Raw genomic sequence first — 21,092 nt, forward strand, 5'->3', positions numbered from 1 at the left:
CCGACGATCCACGCGTACGGCTCGTAGCGAACGCACCGACAAAAAAACGCGGGCAGATGTACGCGTGGCTGTGTAACGTTCCATTTGTTTAATGTATTTTTGTACGCGGCATATAAAACGCGCGCGTACGAACGCGTCGCTGTGAAACGGGCCTTATGGCTGGACTCAAGTTAGGATCGCGAGTCACCCTTCGATATTGCACTGACAATCCAAGCATAGACCATTCAAAATGGTCGGAATACACGATGAAGTGCATGACGAAATGACGAAGGGTCGTGGTATGAGTCTAAATAGACGAAATTAAATAATTGTGTTAAAATTGCAATTATTATGTAAAAATATAAGATGTAAAATATTATGAAAAATTTATTGTATTGTAAATATTGTAAACTATATGTTAATTATTGTTAATTATTGTAACTACTAACCACTATTTTTTAGTTGTATTTAAATTATATTTTTATATTTGTTTAGTTTTAATTTATTATAAATTTATTATTTTTTTTTATTAAATTTTATTAATTAATATTAAATTTTTAGTAATAATGATTAATTTAGTATAATTTATATTTATAAATTATGAATTCGGCAAAAATTATTTTCATCTGTTTAACAAAAGCATTGTATTAAGTTTAATTTAATATAGGATCTGCTCAATGATTTATTAAATAGCTGCAGTATTTTGACTGTGCAAAGGTAGCAGAATAATTAGTCTTTTAATTGATGACTTGTATGAAAGATTTGATGAGAAATAAACTATATTATTTATATAATAAAAATTTTATTTTTAAGTAAACTTTTCAGTTTCGAAATTGTAAATAACGTATATACGTGTATGTCTCACGTTCATACCTACACCATAGATATTTTACCAGTATCCTGTAGAGATTTTCAATTTTACATTTAAAACGTATTATATTAAATATAAATGACACACTCACACATAAATAATCGCTGACTGTCATTAATATTATAGAACCAATAATAGAAATTATAAGTGACGTACAATACAATGTTGTGTCTACCATCGTCAGTGGAGGGACGGGTTCTCTCATAGAGTAATATATATATATATATTACTCTATGGGTTCTCTGGTAGATGATAGCAAATCACACACACACTTATCATATACACATAAACAAGTAATAATTTAAGTGTACTTTAGAAATATTGTAAATTTAATTAAAATTCAAATTATCTTAACGTCTAAGATTTTTAGATGATTAGATTTTTAACATCTAAGATGCTGAAAAATTAATTTTTTAAACATATACCATTAATTAGTGTGTATAATACTCAGAATAAATACAATATAATATATAGATTTCAATTTCTGATGGTGGAGAAAACTATTTTATTTTTGAATTTGTAACGTATTTTTCACGTTCATGAATACATACACTATAAATATATTAACAGTATCCTGTAGAGATTTTCAATATTACATTTAATACGTATTATATAAAATATAAATGACAAAACACATACATACATAAATAATTGCTGGCTGTCTTATGTATGTTATTTATTTTTTTAAACCATAAAACAAATACAAAAAAATATATTTAGGTTATATATGTCTCAAATATTTATAACTCTAAATTGAAGTAATAATAATAAAATAGTATACGTATATCATATATTAGTTAATAGTTTATATAGGAATATCGATGTTATTGATGAATTGTCGAGCATTATGGACAGTTTCGATATAAATCAAACAGCTCGTGAATATTGTAAGTATACTTTCTTAGCTGACACCTTTCCCAAATATTTTTTCTACATACGCTTCATACCACGTACCTCTAGTCAGTTACATTTTTTTTTACATGTGTACTGTGCATGTGTTTTTAAACTAATTCTCGGTACGTATATAATTAATAATTCATTTTAAAGTAAAATACGTAAAATTTTAGTTCCATTGTGTTTTTTATATTTTAAAACTATTTAAGTAGGTTCTAGTAAAATTTGAATGTTCAAACATATTGACTGTCATTGTTTACTACGCAAAATGTTTGATGTTTATATTTTTTTTACGTCAACATTCTCCCAATGTCGTACATTACTTAATAAAATTTTAAATATTTATTTATGTATACAAATTCTAAATACAATTGAGTTCAAACGGTACGTGTATCATTGTCAAACAGAGTAATATTATGTATATTATTTATTTTTTAATAGTAGGTAGATTAAATACGTACAATTTGTATTCCATTGGATTTTTAATTTTTATATTTTCGAACTATGGTCATTTTTTTTAATGTACTCACCAAACGTACAATAAGAGTGTAATTATATAGATTGCAGATACATTGTTTTGATTAAATTATATTACACACATTTATCACATTTTTTTTTTAAATTTGTGTGTATGTAATTGATAATTTTTATACATTCACTTTCACCTTAGCCGTTGGTATTATTTTGATTTTAAATTTAAATGATTCATTTAAATATCTATTTATTTACCTATCATTATTCTATAATGAGTCGGTTGTATACACTTTTTTAAATAATAAATTACATAGAATTTCATGTGTACAAATGATTTACAAAATCCATATTAAAAATTCTTATTTAATAAAATATTTTCATTCACTATTTATTTTTAAATAATGTTTATTTAATTTTTTTGACAATGTGCATAGCGTATATATTTTAGATTCGATTAGATTCTTAGATAGGAGCGATAAATGTAATTGTTTTACAATAATATGTGTTGTTTCATTTTTTGTGTCTGTATACACAATAAGTAGTCGAAATAATCCTTCGATTTTAAACTTCAGTTACTTCTGGGAAAGTGAATCTAGTTGGTACTTTGGGAGTCGAAACTGAAAACTTCACAGTAGTTTTAAAATTTTTCATTATATCATTATATTAAATGTTAAACGTTAAATATATTCTTATTATGTTACGGTAATTATTTAAGGGGCAACATTTAGGCAATTTCTAATCTTGTTATACCCGCCCGGGATCTATGTTTAGTTGTAATTGATTATTAGTGAGTGAAATTAAATGCGGATATCCTCTTTCGTACGCGCATGCACATGTCAATAACTCGATAACCATATAAATTTCACTGTACAAATTTTACAAAAAAATACATTTGTTTGGACAAAATTAAAGTTATAGTTTACGTTGTCTGATTTTGATTCTGAAAAAAAATATTTGAATTCAGCAGAAAAATGTCTGTAGATCGTACGAAACATTTTCCGTTTTTAATATTAATTTTAATTTAAATTATGATGCTAAAAAGCTAATATTTTCAAGTTTTCAATTACAGTTCACAATAATATAAAATGTAGTTTTTACAAAGTGCTTCGCAGGATCTATAGACAATTTTCTGCTACGTTCAATTTTTTTCAGAATCAAAATCGGACAACGTTAACTAACTTTAATTTTGTCAATACTTAAGGTCTTTTCAACTAAAATTGACGGGAGTAGATGGCGTTGATTTAAGGAAAATCATTTAGCCAATTTCTAATCTCGTCGTCGCCACCCGAGATCTACGTGTTAGTCGTAAATGATTATTAGTGTGTGTGGCGTCCACACGGATCAATTGTACTAATTGTAGCGGTACGGAGGGCTCTTGCACGCACTCGCACGAACATGTCAGTTTTTTAATATTGTGATCATGAAAAAATGTTTATTTTGCATTCAAACATACAATTCTAATTCCAACAATACGTCACAACGATTACCTTGATTTGCACTCTGATAAAATATTCTTTTTTTCCACAACATGTACGAGGGATCGATCGAAGCACATTTTTAAAAATAGTATTTAGTTAATTAAATATCTAAGTTGGAAATTCTGAATTTTTTTGAAGTTTTTACAATTTTTATTGCAATTTAAATTATAAAAAAAAGGTGGGTAAGTGGATGTCGCTCTGCTGTACAGTAAGTTACAAGTGGGTCACTGTATAATGGATGGTATTAAATTTGAATTCAATGATATAATATCATTGTATAAGAAAAACGATTCTGAGCGGAGACGGTATGTCAGTCTAGGTAGGTATAAGACATAATATTATAAATATGGTATTAAAAAAAAATTGACCTATAATAAATTCCAAATTAATCATATCACAATATCCATCAGGTACTTATAACGCGTTATGCATCAACAAAAAACCGTGATACTATCATAGATATATAATAGTACACTTAAGAAGTTTCAAGTATAGGTACCCACGAAACATATTATACAATCACAACAAAATAACTAAAATAGTTATTCCAGGTTTTTAATATGTAATTTCGTCCAAATTTGAACTTAAAATTACTATAAAAATAAACTGTGTAAATGTATTTTTTAGATTTTTTGGTAACAGAATAAATTACTTACGTGGAATCTTGTTCTAAATTTTCAATTCTTAGATACAAAAGTTGAACATTTTATAAATTTTTAACTACAAAATAATTATTCAAATTCAAATTTGATATATTTTGTCAAAATTCGATCTTTAAATGCTTATAAAAAAAAAATTGTGCCTATGTATTTTTAATATTTTTCAACTGCTATTGTAACAATATATCAGGAGCCTTGTATTAAATTTTTACACTTTTTGACCTAACAGATAAAACTTTACAGAATATTTAGGTATATAATATTTATAGAAAAAAAACTAAAAAAATTGAAAACTGACCATGTCTGTACAAAGCTCAAAAAGAGTCAAATTATTTTCAAAATGTTATCGTATATAGAAAATGCTAATATAAACATTCAGTGAAATTTTCAAATATCTACAGTCATTTGTTTTTTAATCACAATAAAATAAGAAAATCGTCACATGAGAAATCGAGCGAATATCAAATGTTGTAAAAATATGAATTTCAAACGCTCATAAAAATGTAATTTAACTTTCTTGTAGACATTTTTTTTTTGATAAAGGTAGACAATATTATGTGGAATCTTGTAATACATTTTCAAATCTTAGATTTAAAAAGAAAATTTTTACGAATTCTTAACTCGAAATAATTTGCTAATTTTCGTAAAAACTCGCGCTCTTCACTCACCTCTGACGTATTATATTTTATTGATGCGTCTGTATGTGTGTGATTCGGGAACGGGTTATGTTCCACAGAAGTGACGATATACGGTCATATGTCGGCTCTAGTGCGTAAAAGGCAAAGTTCAAATGAATATCTTTAACGGAGATTCCGCAAAGATAACGCTCTAGACTCTAGAGCAACGTTTGAGCTGCTCGTTTCACGTGCCACTGGAACAATTGTCGTCATCGACATCGTACATTACTCCCTACGTTGGGCACGGCAAATATGCCAAGTGTTAGTAATGGCAAATGTGCACATATGTATGCAATATATATTATATGCTGATGCGATGTTTAGCACGCGCGTTGTGTTAGTAACCGACTGGGACTCCTGGCGGTAATTAGTTTTTAAGTCTACAGTTAGGTAGTCGATGGAGGCAGTCAATATTTTGATGGTCGAGAAACAATAGTCATAGTGGATTGTCGATAGTGGATGTCGAAAGGTGACAACGATCTGAAGAGTACCCGCGGACGACCAGCTTAATCCACATTGGATATCGGCACCCACGATACACCATGGCTCGATCAGTAACTCTCGGTTATAATTTATAAGTATACTTAAGCTAGGGGCCTCGCTATGGCATTGATTTAAACAGAATCATTTAGGCAATTTCCAATCTCGACGTCACCAGCCGAGATCTGTGTTAGTTGTAAATGATTATTAGTGTGTATGGCGTCCACGCAGATCAATTGTAGCGGTACGGAGGGCTCTTGTACGCACTCGCACGCACATGTCAATATGTAATATTGTGAAAAATGTTTATTTTGCATTCAAACATACGATTTTAATTCCAACAATATGTCGCAACAATTACCTCGATTTACATTCTGACCAAAATTATTTTTTCCACAACATGTACGAGGGATCAATCGAAGCACATTTTTAAAATTGTATTTAGTTAATTAAATATTTAAGTCTGAAAGTTTTTACAATTTTTACTGCAATTTAAATTATAAAAATTAAAAATGTAGCTCGAACACGTTTCCTTGTATACCTATATTAGTATATTATGGACAATCTGAATATTTTTTCAAAATGAAAATCGTGATAATTGTCGACACGTATCGTTGGAATTAGAAACAGTAGTTTTTGACAAAAAAGATGTGGTAGTGAGGTCCCTTAATACACCAAACGACACCTAAAGAAGGTAGCGAGCGATAGGTGAAGAGGAGATCACGTCCTTGCTTATCCAAATTCAATGGCTGTGACTTGTCGTTGAATTACATACGATTTTTCTGTTCGAAAAAATGCAATAACATCATGTGGTCATTATATATTTACAATATATTTTATATATTTTTTTAATCATACACTATCAGAACATAATAAGTATTTAAAGTTGCCGGTAGCGTAATCGTGTAAAAGATATTTTCATGGTATACATTCGATACTTACACACCAGCCAACAATATGCATAGCACATATTCGGTTTTCTATGTTTATTTTCAAACACCCAATAATACAGACATATATTTTGTCATTTTATTTGAATTTTGTAATGTTTATTTTGATATTTTAAAATATACGATTATTTTGTAAATTTTGGCATTTTGAAAAAGCCTACACCATCCTAAAAATTAAGTTATGCTGTATAATATATTTCTGATATTAAATAGTATACGTTTATTTCGCGAATTTCGTTATTTTGAAAAAACCTACGTCATACTTAAAATTATAGGTTACACTGTAGTATATTATAATAAAATATATGAAGTTATTATTGTTTATAGAGTATATTTTTTATACATAAAGGTATTTAAGACAGGGTTGGGCACTTTTCAATTATAGTAATTCAATTACTTAAGTAATTTGTAATTGGTAATTGATTATAAAATGTTGATGTAATTTGTTATTGATAATTAATTACATAATATTTGTGTAATTAGTAATTTACAATTAATTTCTTGTATAAATTTAAAATTGAACTGTACAATATAAAGTTTATGTTTCTATCTACTGATAAATGTCATGGTTATTAATTTGTAGCGAAACTGAAAGATTATTTTATTTTGAACTTTGTACTACGTATAATATAGACGATGTAGACATGTAGTATTGTACTATCTTAATTGTCCATGTTCTATGGATAAATCGACAAAAATTGTAAACTACGTCTACGTGTCTGTAACTGTATTCCGAAAGGTCTAACTGAAGCTGATAAAGAAAGAAGACAGTTGCTATGTATAAATGCTGCTAAACAAATAAATATACCTAATAATGAAATTTCTGCTTCCGATATATCCGACGACGATGGCAGTTTTTTAATATGCGTGTCACCAAGCCGTTGTAACGCTTTAACAGATTCCTCAACAAGTATTGAATTACAGATATTGCAATTTTTTAATGAATAATTATTGTATCATACAATTTTTAAATGTAATTGGTAATTGTAAGTAATTCAATTATGCAATTTATAATTTGTAATTAAATATTCTACAATCATGTAATTAGTAATTTGTAATTAATTACTGGTATTTTGAGTAATTTTTAATTTGTAATTAATTACTTTTTTTTTTATAATTTGCCCATCCCTGATTTGAGATATATTCATTATAAAATGTTAAGCATTATATATATTCTTATTATGTTGCGATTTAACCGCAAAAACTTCTAGTTAAGCGGCGCATAAGATAGGCAATTCGGGTACATCGATTATTCGATTATGTCAAATTATTTTGAATTAGAAATTCATAAAAACTTTTAGTTTTAAATTTAAGATTTGAAAAAGTAACAAAAGACTCATCATAAGTTTGTCTACCTTTATTAAAAAAAAAAAAAAATATAATACTAAACAATTTTAAAACTAAAAATTCCATATTGTAACAAAAATCTTTTTTTAACAAGTTCAATATCTTTATAATTTAAACAAATACGCACAAGTACTAATACTATTAAGCGTTTTATGATATGTATTTTGTATAGGTATCTGAATATTAATAATTATTAGTGTGTGTTATGTTTGTGCTTATTTTAGCAAACATAGACACGGAGTGCAACTGTGAGCGAGTACGATCCAATTAAGACTGTTTATTATATTGAAAACGGCCATCACAGTACCGCGCTGTACGTCGATACCGAGTACATAATATTATAATAATTAATTAGGTAACATTCATAGCAGTGTGTAGGATTAATTTTATAAAAAACAAACAATGAATAGAATTAAAATTGTACACGTATATTACTGTCGAACATTTTTGACGAGTGAACGATATTTTATATTATATACTTTGGTGTACCTGTGTAAGTGTTTAACCTACTTTTGTTTTTTCAGATCAATCACAGACAGACAATTTAAATACTTTGCATAACGAGACTACGTTTCCTGAAAGTCACGACATCAATACCAAAAATCTCTATTTGATCGGCGTTACGTTTAGTAACAGTCAAGTAAGTTTATTAATATTATATCACGTTTACTTGGTGTTTGTATATTATTAAAATTTTTTTCCGCAGATCAATATGGAAAAGTATTACAATAATAATGATGTAAGTTATACAATGGCAAATAATGATGAAAGTTCCTAGAATAAAATGCCAATATTTTTGTCAGGCGGAAAAACCATTCCCTTAAATCTTAACATTAACCCATCGGTACAATCACCAGTGCATGGACTGGGTAAGCATTGTAAAAGCACCATAGATACCACTACCACCACCACCTCCACTTCCTCTTCATAGATGTCAGATTCTATGGCCGATAGAGTCGCTGCTGATATCGTCGCTTACAGAACTGTTGATTTTGACGTGAACGGTTCCGGTGCGGCCAACGTTCTCACATCTTCAACGGATATCGGCACTTATATTATTATAAAGGATAATAATGCACTGTCCATACTTGATGAAGGTGACGAAGAGGGCGCAGATGAATTCACCGAACAGTTTAATATTAACCCTGAAGTAAAGGACACACTATTTAAGGGGCCTCACTACCACTTCTTTTTTTTGTCAAAAACTACGGTTTCTAATTTCAACGATACGTGTCGACAATTATCACGATTTTCATTCTGAAAAAATATTCGGATTATCCGTAATATATACAAGGGAACGATCGAGCCACATTTTTAATTTTTGTAATTTAAACTGCAATAAAAATTGTAAAAATTCAAAAAAATTCAGACTTAAATATTTAATTAACTAAATACAATTTTAAAAAGGTGCCTCGATCGATCCCTCGTACATATTGTGAAAAAAAAAATATTTTGTCAGAGTGCAAATCAAGGTAATCGTTGTGTCGTATTGTTGGAATTACATTGACGTTGAAAAAAAATTACATATAATATTACGTTAATAATTATAATGATTATTTGGAGGATTACCTATATTACAAAACTTTACAAAAATGCTGTGAATGAAAAATATTTTGCGGAATTAAGAAAAAAATATGATAAAATTAGTTTTTTAAATATAAAAGATAAACAATATCAGGTTAAATGTATTCACAAATTTAAGCACTTAAAATATACAATAGAAGAATACGAGGAACATATAAATAAGTTTGAATGTCCAAATAATTTTAGTTAAATTACGTATGTATTACAGAGAATTGCAAAAATAATTAATATAAATATTTCAATACAACCGTCTCAACTTGGGGAGACATTAAAAACCTTACAATAATAAATTAAACGTCCTGGTCATTGAGTACTTATCGTCCAATTATAAACATGATATTATGGTGTATGATTTGACCTACGGATATTTCTAACAGTTTATTTACCGAAATTTCCAAAAAAATATTTTATCTCATATAATATTTAGGTACATAAAAAAAATAAACGACGTGCCAGCAGACCCTTCTAAAAATATTAAGAATCTGTTAACGAAAGCTATTCAATTAGTTATTTTTTTTTGGCAGATTTCGTGAAACACGATGTATAATAGCTTTATCGTTGGCGTATCTCAAAAAAATATTATAACAATGTTAACATGATTTGATTTTACAGGTAATGTGTTTGAAGGAGTAGCTATGTTATTTTCCGAATTAAAAATACACAATTTATATTTCCCCCACACCTACATTATCTTAATTAGAAATAGGTATACTATTTGCAAATGGTTGTTTACAATGAGGAATATTTCTAATTTAAATGATATAAATGAATCGAAAAAAAGTGTATTTTATAACACAATAGCTACAAATAATGATAATGAAAAAAAACACCAGGCAGAGTTAAGTAAAATTGATATATTCGCGTTATTAGGACGATTTTTTAAAAACGAATCTCAAATTCCGATAGAATTATTTGTTGCCTGTGACAATTTATTTATGATTCTGGTACCTATACTGAGTTTCGGACTACGTAATAGACACGGGCATAATATTAAAACTAAACTTACATCATAATATCGAGACATTGACTACGAAGTATGATATTTTGTGTAAAGATTTAGATATAAAATTATTCCACGATGGCAAACAGGCACCGGCTGCAATAGAAAAAAGATTAAATGAATTACGGATATTTGAATATTACAAAAAGACAATTTAATTTAATTTTTTAACCGATGAAACCGACATAGAGAATATAACAGAAAAACACAAACATAATGATGAGTGTAATAGTGCACGGAAAAAAATAATTATATTATAGTTAATAGTTGGATAAATTTTAGTTGAGAGAACAACATTTCTATTGATATAATATTTTATTTTATTGTCTTAACAATATCATTTAGTTACACGTATTGTATAAATTTAGTTGCTGTGTGGAAATATTACAATCTTTTAATTGTGTAATACAACATTTTATATGATGGCGTTGACAATATCATTTAGTTACATTTATGCGGTCTCTGTATTTTAATTATAACACCATTTTATGTTGTTATAGTAACTATTTCAGTGGTTAAAAATTATGCAACTATAATCAATGATAATAATAAACTAATAACTGTAATTGAAATAGAAAATAGAAACAGGCATTATTGTTGAAATATTCTATTTATAAATTAATATAGCTGATATCCAAAAACCCAATATTATTTATTGTTTACGCGGTCTCCTGCGGGCTGCGATAACTCATAATCATTTTAATTTTATTTTTATAATTATTTGATGTCGCGGCGCTGCAGAGTGCAGACTGCAGACTAGTTTAACCGTATACCTACCTACTCAATAGTCAATACTCATCTATAATATATCGCATGCACTCGGTTCTCTTACTTCTTATAAAAAAGTCACGTTACGATTACGAAATACGAATTGTCTGTTATAAATTGTTAATTGTTGTTGTTGCCTTATTTTTGCACGTTATACCTTATGTTTTTTTTCAAATTGTTATATACATAAATCAAATAATATTATGGCCGACGAATTTGTGGTTGATATTTTAAAATCAATAAATTTGCCGCAAGAAATAATTGATTATTTTAAAGGTAAGTTTTATTCTATAATACATATACTGATATACATTAATACACTATACATATTAATATTTATATAGCATCACTAATTGTCACCTATTTAATAAGATAATATTTGACATTTAATATAATTGTAGAATGAATAGAATTAATAAATCAATTTACATAAAATGTATAATATAAACTAATTATACTAATTATATAACCATAGGTAATACTGTATTTTTATATAACAGACGAGTAAATCAATTAAATCAATTAATTTATATTTTACTTTTGTTAGATCAAGAAATTAATGAACATGCATTTAAATCTTTAAATGAATCGATGGTGAAAGAATTAATACCTACTAAAATAGGTTATAGATCCTCAGTGTGGCGTAAGATTACCGATTTAAATAAACTGACTGATTCAAGTATTGCAGTAAGTAATAATCTATGTTTCTTTTTGTAGCAATAAAAACAACTAGAATTTAGTAATTTATATAAAGGTATATGTAGGTACAATATATTTATGTATGCTTGGTTTTTGCAACTTTGTAAAGTTACAAAATCCAAACATCCATAAGCGTGCGCAAACATTATCGGCTAGAGTAATTCTGATTTTTGTGCGACACTGAGAGTAGGTACCTATTACCAGGTTAGATTCGGTAATTTTTGCTTAGTTAATTTGTAATAATAATAATAACATAAATAATTATTATTCCTTATAACAATATTATTATAATAAACTAAAAATTATACCTATGTATCAATATATCGGTTTGCAATGTTGATACTCTGTTTTTTTTTCTTATTTTATAGAATGAATCAAATATTGATTATAATCTTTTTTCTGATGGAAATTTCAATAAAATATTAATGACAAATGATATAAATAGTTGCAGTTTCAATTATAACGATTCACAAATAGGTAATTAAACATTTAAATATATTATTAATACCTGATTATATTGTGAAAAAATAAATATTATTTTAGTAGAAAAAGATTTAATCATTCAAGAGCCACTACCCAGTGAAGGTTTTGACGAGAATATTGAACAAATATCTGAACAAAAAGAAGTATTAGGTATCCCTATTAACGATATGTCTGATGGAACAACTAAAGTAATCGATGTAGGCAAAGTTTAATAATTATTAGTCCTTGTTGAATTGATAAGTATTAACTGTGAAATGTTTTTAATATAGAAGGAAAATAATGAAGTAAAAAATATTTTAATGAACTACCATGAAGGGAAAATAATTCTTAACCATTTGAAATTTTCTGATATGTTGCAACCATCAATGAGAAACAAATTGGCCCATATTATCATAGTACATATGTTACAGAAAAGTTCTGATCAAAAGTTAACAACATTTGAACTTAAAAAAGTGTCTACTGAGTTAGTGAAACTTTTCCCAAATGAAGTGGAACAAACCTACTTTATTCCATATAAAAAAGAAGGAAAAATAGCTACTCCTAATAGGGGAAAATTATGGGACAAATATTGTAACATGAGGAAATATACGAGACAAATTTCACTTAACAATAATCCTAAAGAAAACTCTACTGTTGTTTCAGAAGTTCTTAATGATGAAAGTAACTAAAATTTCAGTTAATTTTTAATTGAACTTGATTTTAATTGAAAAATTGTATTCATTATTATTATGTACCGATAACTAATTACATTTTTTTTTAGTTTTTACTGATGATATTTTGTGGCTTAAAAATAATATCTCGCCTTGGGACTTGGTAGAACAAAAATGGAACAGAACGTTTAACTATCGATATAAAATGTTATTGGAAAATGAAAATAAAAATAAATATTTTGATGATTATCCTGCAATAAGAGCTGCAAATGGATTTTCTCTTGTTAGTATTCTTTAAATTTTGTAAGAATGATTTTTTAAATTAAATTAATTAATTGTTATAGATAGAAATAGATTTCAATAACTTATATCCAGATAAAGACATGATGTTGTTTATTAAATTTGAAACATTTAAGAAAAGTTTAATATTGTATATCAAAAAGTTTAAAGCAAACATTTATCAAGACTTTCCTATGTTAATGGTAGAATTAGAATTTCCTAACAAACCTGGTAATATAACCTAGTATTTAACATGTGTGTTGTTTTTAGTATAGTGTACCTAATATTGTGAAATAATACATTTTAATGTCAATGATTTTAATTTTTAGGTAATGATGAAATTGCTGCGTTAAAATTATTTGTGGAATTATTCAATCCAGTTAATGTATCATGTAAGCGCTTACATGGTAATACATCAAAAAAAAATTATTGGAGACCTTCTAAAGCTGAAATAAAACAAGGATTTATTCACTATGCTAATGTAATTATTGTTTTATAATAGTATTTAATTAATTTAAGTTCTCAAAACTTTTATTAATGTATATGGTTATCTTGTTTTAGAATATTTCTCAATTGAAAGAAATTGACAACATTAAATTAGAAAAAGCTCAACGATTAGGCCAAACTGTTCAGCCATTTTTAATATTTATTGGCGAAGGATGTGAAAACAAAGAAAATGTCAATGTCACTGATTTTTATGTTGTGATTAATCGCAACTTTTTAAAATTGGAATCTCCTCTTAAAGCGCTTGAGGTATGTTTCAAGTCTTTTTTTTGTATGCATTTAAATTACCCTGCGGAAAGCGACCAAATTTGGCAGTTTATTCAAAAGTATTTTTTTAATATCACCACAAACTATGATAAAAATTACCAAATGGTAAACATTTTTATAAATGATTTAAACAAATTTTAATTATTATAATAATTTATTATATTATACATATTTTTTTTTTTATATACCTATATAATATATATTATATTAATTATTCATGTATTATGTTCATGAACCACAAGAGTAATATTGTGTTATTTGAATACTAAAAAAGAGTGTTTTAAATATAATTTGATTACAATTATTAATAATTATTATTCTTTTACATAATGGGTTTCACATGTTTTATTTGTTTTATGAATTTTAATTTGAATTCAGATTTATTGTTACATATTAGGTTATTTCATTCATATGACCATATTAATAATTATAAATGTTTAGTAGATAACTGCTTAAGAACTTTTGATACTCTTAACTCTTTTGGAAAACATATAGCAAGCTGTCATCAAGCGACTGTTACACCAAAAACATTAAATAACGTTCCATTTTTAAATAATATAACATATAGTAATGACAATGACAGTCATTCTATTGATGAGCTAACTGATGAAACTAGTGTAACCATAAATTCCTTTAAGCATAATGTTCATAATAAATCAATTATATTTATAAGTAAATGGTACAACGAATCTGTTATACCTAAAAATAAAGTACAAACTATAATAAATGATGTTAATATGATGCAAGAAACAAATATTAGTATATTAAAAAATGAAGTCTTAAACTTGCTTAATGAAAGTAAATGTGAGTTAAATTCTATTTCTAAAATAACTTCGATGTTTGATATTATTCAAAATCCATTTGATAAATTAGAATCTGAATTTTTGCGTATAAAAAAGTTAAAACAAATGGGAGTGTATATCACACCAATAGCCGTGCACATAGGTAACAGGTTAACTAATATTACTAAAAATGATTCTACAATTATGAAAAATAAAAATATTTACATTTATTATATACCTTTGGATGAGGTTTTTAAAATCTTTTTGGAACAGCCTAATGTATTTAAAATTATAACAAACAACTTGAAAGAATTGTTTTCAACTAATGGAGATATTATTTGTAGTCTGGTCCAATGTAATATATGGAAAGAAAAACGTAATAATTTTCCTAGTAAAATAATACTTCCATTTCTTCTGTACTTTGACGATTATGAAACCAATAATCCGTTAGGGTCACATGCAGGTAAAAAAAAAATGGGAGCTGTTTATATTTCTTTAAGTCCTTGCTTACCTTATGAATTCAGTTCTACACTTGATTATATTTTTCTTGCTTTAATATTTAATTCTTTAGATAGAACAGAATTTGGGAATTTTGCTATATTTCAAAAATTAATTTCATCTATAAAATATTTAGAAAATAGTGGAATTGACATTACCATAGAAAATAAAAACTATAAAGTTTACTTTAAAATGGTTCTAATTTTAGGAGATAACCTTGGACTTCATTCTATTTTTAACTTTTCTGAAAGTTTTATGGCCAACTATTCCTGTCGATTTTGTAAATCTAGTAAATTAGAATGCAACTTTTCAACAGTCGAAGATGTTAGTAAATTACGAAATAAAGAAAATTATTGTTATGACTTGGAAATAAATAATGTATCATTAACTGGTCTAAAAGGTCCTTCAATTTGGAATGAACTTCCTGATTTTCATGTTACAAGCAATTTTTCGGTTGACATAATGCACGATGTCTTAGAAGGTGTCTGTAACTATGATTTGTCATTTATTTTATTAGCATTTATTAATGATTTAAAATATTTTTCCCTGGATACCTTAAATAATCGAATCCAATATTTTAGCTATGGACCAATTGATATTCAAAACCGCCCTCAAATGATATCATTAGATTTTTTAAAAAAAGGTAAATTAAAGATGTCAGCCAGTGAAATGTTTTGTTTTATTAGATTTTTTGGCCAAATAATAGGAGATTTAATTCCAATATCGTCTGAAATTTGGCAAGTCTTTGTGATTTTAAAACAAATTGTGGATATTATTACTTCTAAATATATTCAAAAAGAATATCATATATTACTGAAGACTCTAATCACCGAGCACCATAAATTATATTTAAAATTATTTAATTGCAATTTAAAACCTAAACACCATCACTTACTACACTATCCAAGAATTATGAATGAAGTTGGACCTTTAATAAATATTTGGTCTATGCGTTTCGAATCGAAACATAGAGAATCTAAAATAAATGCTAATGCTATTACTAGCAGGAAAAATATTTGTTTGACTTTAAGTAACAAACATCAGTTAAAACTTGCCTATACATTTTTATCAAAAAATTGTTTTTCTTCTAACATAGACATTGGACGGACTATGAAATTATCAAAATACACAATAGATAAAATTAAATCCCAAATAGACTCTTCTTCTAGAGTAATCTTTAATAATTTAGACATACATAACTGTAGCTTTATTTCATGGTGCAAAACAAAAGGAACTCGCTATGCTTGTAATATGTCAATAGTACTTGATTTTGAAAATATTCCCATATTTGGTTTAATTAAATATATATATATTGTTGATAATAATCCTTTTTTTTTGCACCATAAATATGAAACAATAAAATTTGATGATCATATACAAGCCTGGGAGATTACTTTAACATCATGTTTATATTTTTGTACATCATTTAATGATATACCAAGTTTTCAAAACCCATGTACATCTTCCCCTAATAATAATGGAACCATGTATATAGTGTTTAAGTCTTAATTATTTGTATACTATTATATGTATTATTTTGTTTCTTTTTATTATGTACCTACTTTAAATAAATCTTATTTAATATATTTATATTGTTTATTTATTTAATATTATGTTCCAAGATATTTCCTTATATTAGCAAATTAGTATCATTCATCAATTAAATAGTAAATAACTATGTGTATACTGTATACCCTAGTATTATATGAAAGATAGGTAACTAATAAATATTTAACAACTATGTATGATTACTACAGTGCAGTAGTAAATTCTTAATAAATTATTATTATTTACATATCGTTAAAATATTATTAGGAAACGTAATATTATATTTCGTGGATATTATAATATATATAGTTTAAAGAAATTAAGCAAAAAAAAATTATTGCTAATGTTTGAAAATTATAATATAAATATTAAAAAATAAGGTATAATTAAATACTTGAGTAAATAAATAATTGATTTTTTTTGTATGATTTTTTTATATTTTTAAGTGAATATATATGGTGGTGTGGGGGTTACTTTTCATGTAATGTCAGGTGGGGGCTACAGCCAAAATTTCAGCCCTAGTTGCGCCACTGAATGTAACCCTTGTAATAAATTTGTAACATTAGTACTTTACACAAAGTTTAATAGAACAAAAATTAAGTTGGGTCTACTACACATTTTAGTTGATTTGATAAACCAAACAATAAATTGTAATCCACTAAATAGGTTAGATTAACTAAATATATAGTAAACATTACTTTTACTAACTATTATGCATGGTTGAATAAAATAAAACTAAAGTCAGGTTTACTAAACAGTTAAGTTACGTTGAGTAAAAAAAGGTTGATTTTGTTAATTCTAATCTAATATATTGGTTGAACCAACTATAATATTTAGGTAAAGCAATCCCATGTAATAGTAAACATAACTATATTGTTTAATTCCTACAATGAAGTAGTTTCATTGAAATTGCAACTAAATATAAAGTTGAAACAGCTAAATATTTTTAACTAAACCAATTTAGTATTTATAACTACTCTTATAGATTGTCCCTATGTTAACCTGAAAATACGATTAAAATAACCATTTAAAAAGTTGGGTTAAACCTTTATTTTTTTCCGTGTGATATTTATAGCCACGTTAGACTTATGCCGGGTTGCATAAACGATCGATAAGTAGTTATCGGTTCGATAAAACAGAAATCGGTGTGATAAAAATATTGTCTGTTGCATAAACGACTTTTATCTTTTAACGATCCGATAAATATGTTGTTATCGGTTCGATAAATTGAAGGCCCGATTTTGGTTCGATAAATAATAAAAAGAACTTTATTGAACTGTGTTATCATCAGATATTTTAAATAACCTAGATAACTAACTCGCCGTTATCATTGAAGCCACAACATACCGGCCAACTGATAATGCCGCCATTTGCAAAAAGGTCAATATGTCAATATCATGTAATGAATCATTACTAATGATGTACCTACTGTCAGAGACTGACTTTAAATTTAAGTAATAAATAATTTAAAATCTTTGTGTACTAGTGAAAAGTGAAAACAAAATAATTTAGTTTCGATTTCAATCATGCCAGTTGCCTGTGCAGCTTATGGCTGTAATAATAGGTGTAAACCTGATGGCGGGTTATCATTTTTTGGGTGAGTTAGTAATGATATATTATATTAATAATTGTACTAATAAATAAGGAGTGATTAATGGAAAAATTGTGTGATTTTGTTATTTTTTAATTATTTAATATTTTTTGTTAATTATTAAATATTTATTTTACAGGTTTCCTTTGGGCAATCCTGAGCTATTAAAACAGTGGTTACAGGCAATGAAAAGAAAACAATTTACTCCTTCACAATATTCCAAAATTTGTAGTGAATAGAGTTATTGGTGCTATTGACTGTACACATATCAGAATACAGTCCCCAAATAGTGATATAGGCGAACAATTCCGAAATCGAAAAGGCTACTTTTCATTCAATGTGCAAGCCGTGTGTAACAGCAAAATGGAAATAATGAATATTGTGGCCAGGTATTATGAAAAAATATTTTTAGTTAAATTCTATTAAATATTAAATACTGTGCATTCAGATGGCCAGGATCTGTGCATGATAGCACTGTATTTGACAACAGTTTACTGCGTGCCCAATTCGAAAACAATGAGTATGATGGATGTTTTCTTCTTGGCGATGGTAGTTATCCATGCAGGAGTTATCTCATGACTCCCTTACTGAATCCCACAACTTATTCTGAAAAAAAATATCAAGTAAGCATATTTTCAGATATTGTTGTCATCATGCAAAAAGTGACCATGTATAGTAACCAAGTGAATAACATTATCATATAATGCGTTATTTTAACTATATTTTTTATATATTATGTAACCTACCACTAAAACACGATAGTACTAATAGCACATTTAATACATATTAATTATATACCTACATCATAATCAAAGAATAATATCAAGTTTGATACAAATGGATATAAATTGTATTTCTCGTAAATTAAACGTGTACCTATTTAAAAAAACACTTGGTCAGTTTTTGCAATTCATAAATATTACTCCATTACTCTGAGATTTAGCTTACTTCTAATTTTATGTTAAATACAGAAAGCCCAAATATGTACAAGGAATGTGATTGAACGTGTTTTTGGAGTTTTAAAACGACGTTTTCCTGTCTTATCTGTTGGCATTCGTACTAAACCAAGCACAACGTTGACAACAATTGTTGCTACTGCATTCTTGTATAATATTTTACTGAAACAAAACGATGAAATGCCATTAAATGAACAGCAATTAGACAATAATTTATTAGAAGAACTACCAGCTTTGCCAGTAAGACAGATTGGAAATGTTGTAAGAAATTATGTAATAGAAATTTATTTTTCTTGACGGTCAAATATTAAACATTAATTTGCTTAATATATTGTATGTTTGTTCCTTACTATTTAAGTATAAACATTATAAATTAATACCAATACATTCTTATTTATATAATTAGCTTAGTATAAGTTATCAAGGTACATTATATACCTATAAATCCATAACATTGTAATATTTATTGTAATTGCTTTTCACTTATTATGTATAATGTATATGACTTATTATTATTAATGTAAAGTTTGAACTCAAAAATATGAAAATTGAAGATTTTTGGTTTTTAAAAATAGTTAAACAAAAAACTATGTTTCAAAAACATTGAATTTAATTTTTTTTTAAAAATTCAAAATATACGATGGATGTAACTTATTACGATGAACAATTTAACCTCCAGTGTCTGTAGCCCTACAGCTAACTGTTTTGTCATAAGACAACTCGTAAAAGAGCTTTTGAAAATGTTATTTTAAGGATTACCAATATACGTATTGCCAGTTTTGTAAAAGGTACTTTTTAAAAGTATTCAAGTATTGATACAAATACTTATTTTCAAAAGTATTTAAAGTATTTATACCAACCTACTTTCAATTTTTTTAGCTTATAATTCTACTAAACCAATTTGCATGTTTTACTATTGTATGCATCATTTTACACCGTACCATATGGTGTTACTATCAAAATATACTCATCTAATTGTTTTGTCTAAGTAAGAGTAGTTTTAGTTGATTAAAATTTACATTAAAAATACGAAAAAACTAAATAAATTTTTAGTTTTAATTTTTTACATAATTAAAATAGGAAATGCTATATAAAGTATAAACTAAAACGAATAAGTATATGATTTTAAATACAGATCCTTTGAAAAAAGTATATAAAATACTTTGTTCAAGTATTTTTTAATAAGTATTTAAAAAATGTATTTGAATACTTTTATTCAAGTGACTGGACTATTACTTAACAATGGGTCTCTCAAATGTTGACTATATGCAATTCAAATTCACAGATTCGCTAAGTATGGATTGCATGCCTCGTAGCTAGGTAACAAATAAGCAGTTTTAGGTGACCCGTAACGCACCGACTATGTTTTCGGGTTATAATGATTTTACTTAAAAAAATAAAGGTTTTGTTTGAGAATAAATATTTTTATGATTAAAATATATAATAATAACAATAAAATATAAATCCCACTTATTAAAAAAAAAAAAAAAAAATATATAAGAACAGTCAAATATCTTTTTATTCAAATTAAAATAAAATCACAATTCCTTTTGTTTTATAAATAAATACAAAATAAATAATAAAAATTCCTATAATTCTTTTAATTTTTTTTTCAGTTCATATTCTAAAGTCTCTTCTTTAAGCTTGTTTTGTTTTGCTTGGGATGTATAGTTG

At 26.7% G+C, this 21,092-nt stretch overlaps 1 protein-coding gene across 1 annotated transcript; it reads left to right on the forward strand.

Annotated features, from left to right (window-relative positions):
* Positions 1–18,825: 18,825 nt before the first annotated feature.
* LOC103307820 (putative nuclease HARBI1) lies at positions 18,826–19,715 on the forward strand. Its single transcript, XM_029492491.1, has 3 exons — positions 18,826–18,851; positions 18,911–19,085; positions 19,434–19,715. Exons 1-3 carry the CDS (start codon positions 18,826–18,828, stop codon positions 19,713–19,715), a joined length of 483 nt encoding a protein of 160 aa, XP_029348351.1.
* Positions 19,716–21,092: the final 1,377 nt, after the last annotated feature.

Source organism: Acyrthosiphon pisum, unplaced genomic scaffold (genome assembly GCF_005508785.2).
Source record: "Acyrthosiphon pisum isolate AL4f unplaced genomic scaffold, pea_aphid_22Mar2018_4r6ur Scaffold_21582;HRSCAF=24315, whole genome shotgun sequence".
Taxonomy (NCBI): domain Eukaryota; kingdom Metazoa; phylum Arthropoda; class Insecta; order Hemiptera; family Aphididae; genus Acyrthosiphon; species Acyrthosiphon pisum.

Coding starts and splice junctions, on each gene's coding strand:
- LOC103307820 (XM_029492491.1), top strand. CDS start 18,826: ATGGAAATAATGAATATTGTGGCCAG. Junction 18,852..18,910: donor ATAATGAATATTGTGGCCAG/GTATTATGAAAA, acceptor CTGTGCATTCAG/ATGGCCAGGATCTGTGCATG. Junction 19,086..19,433: donor ATTCTGAAAAAAAATATCAA/GTAAGCATATTT, acceptor TGTTAAATACAG/AAAGCCCAAATATGTACAAG.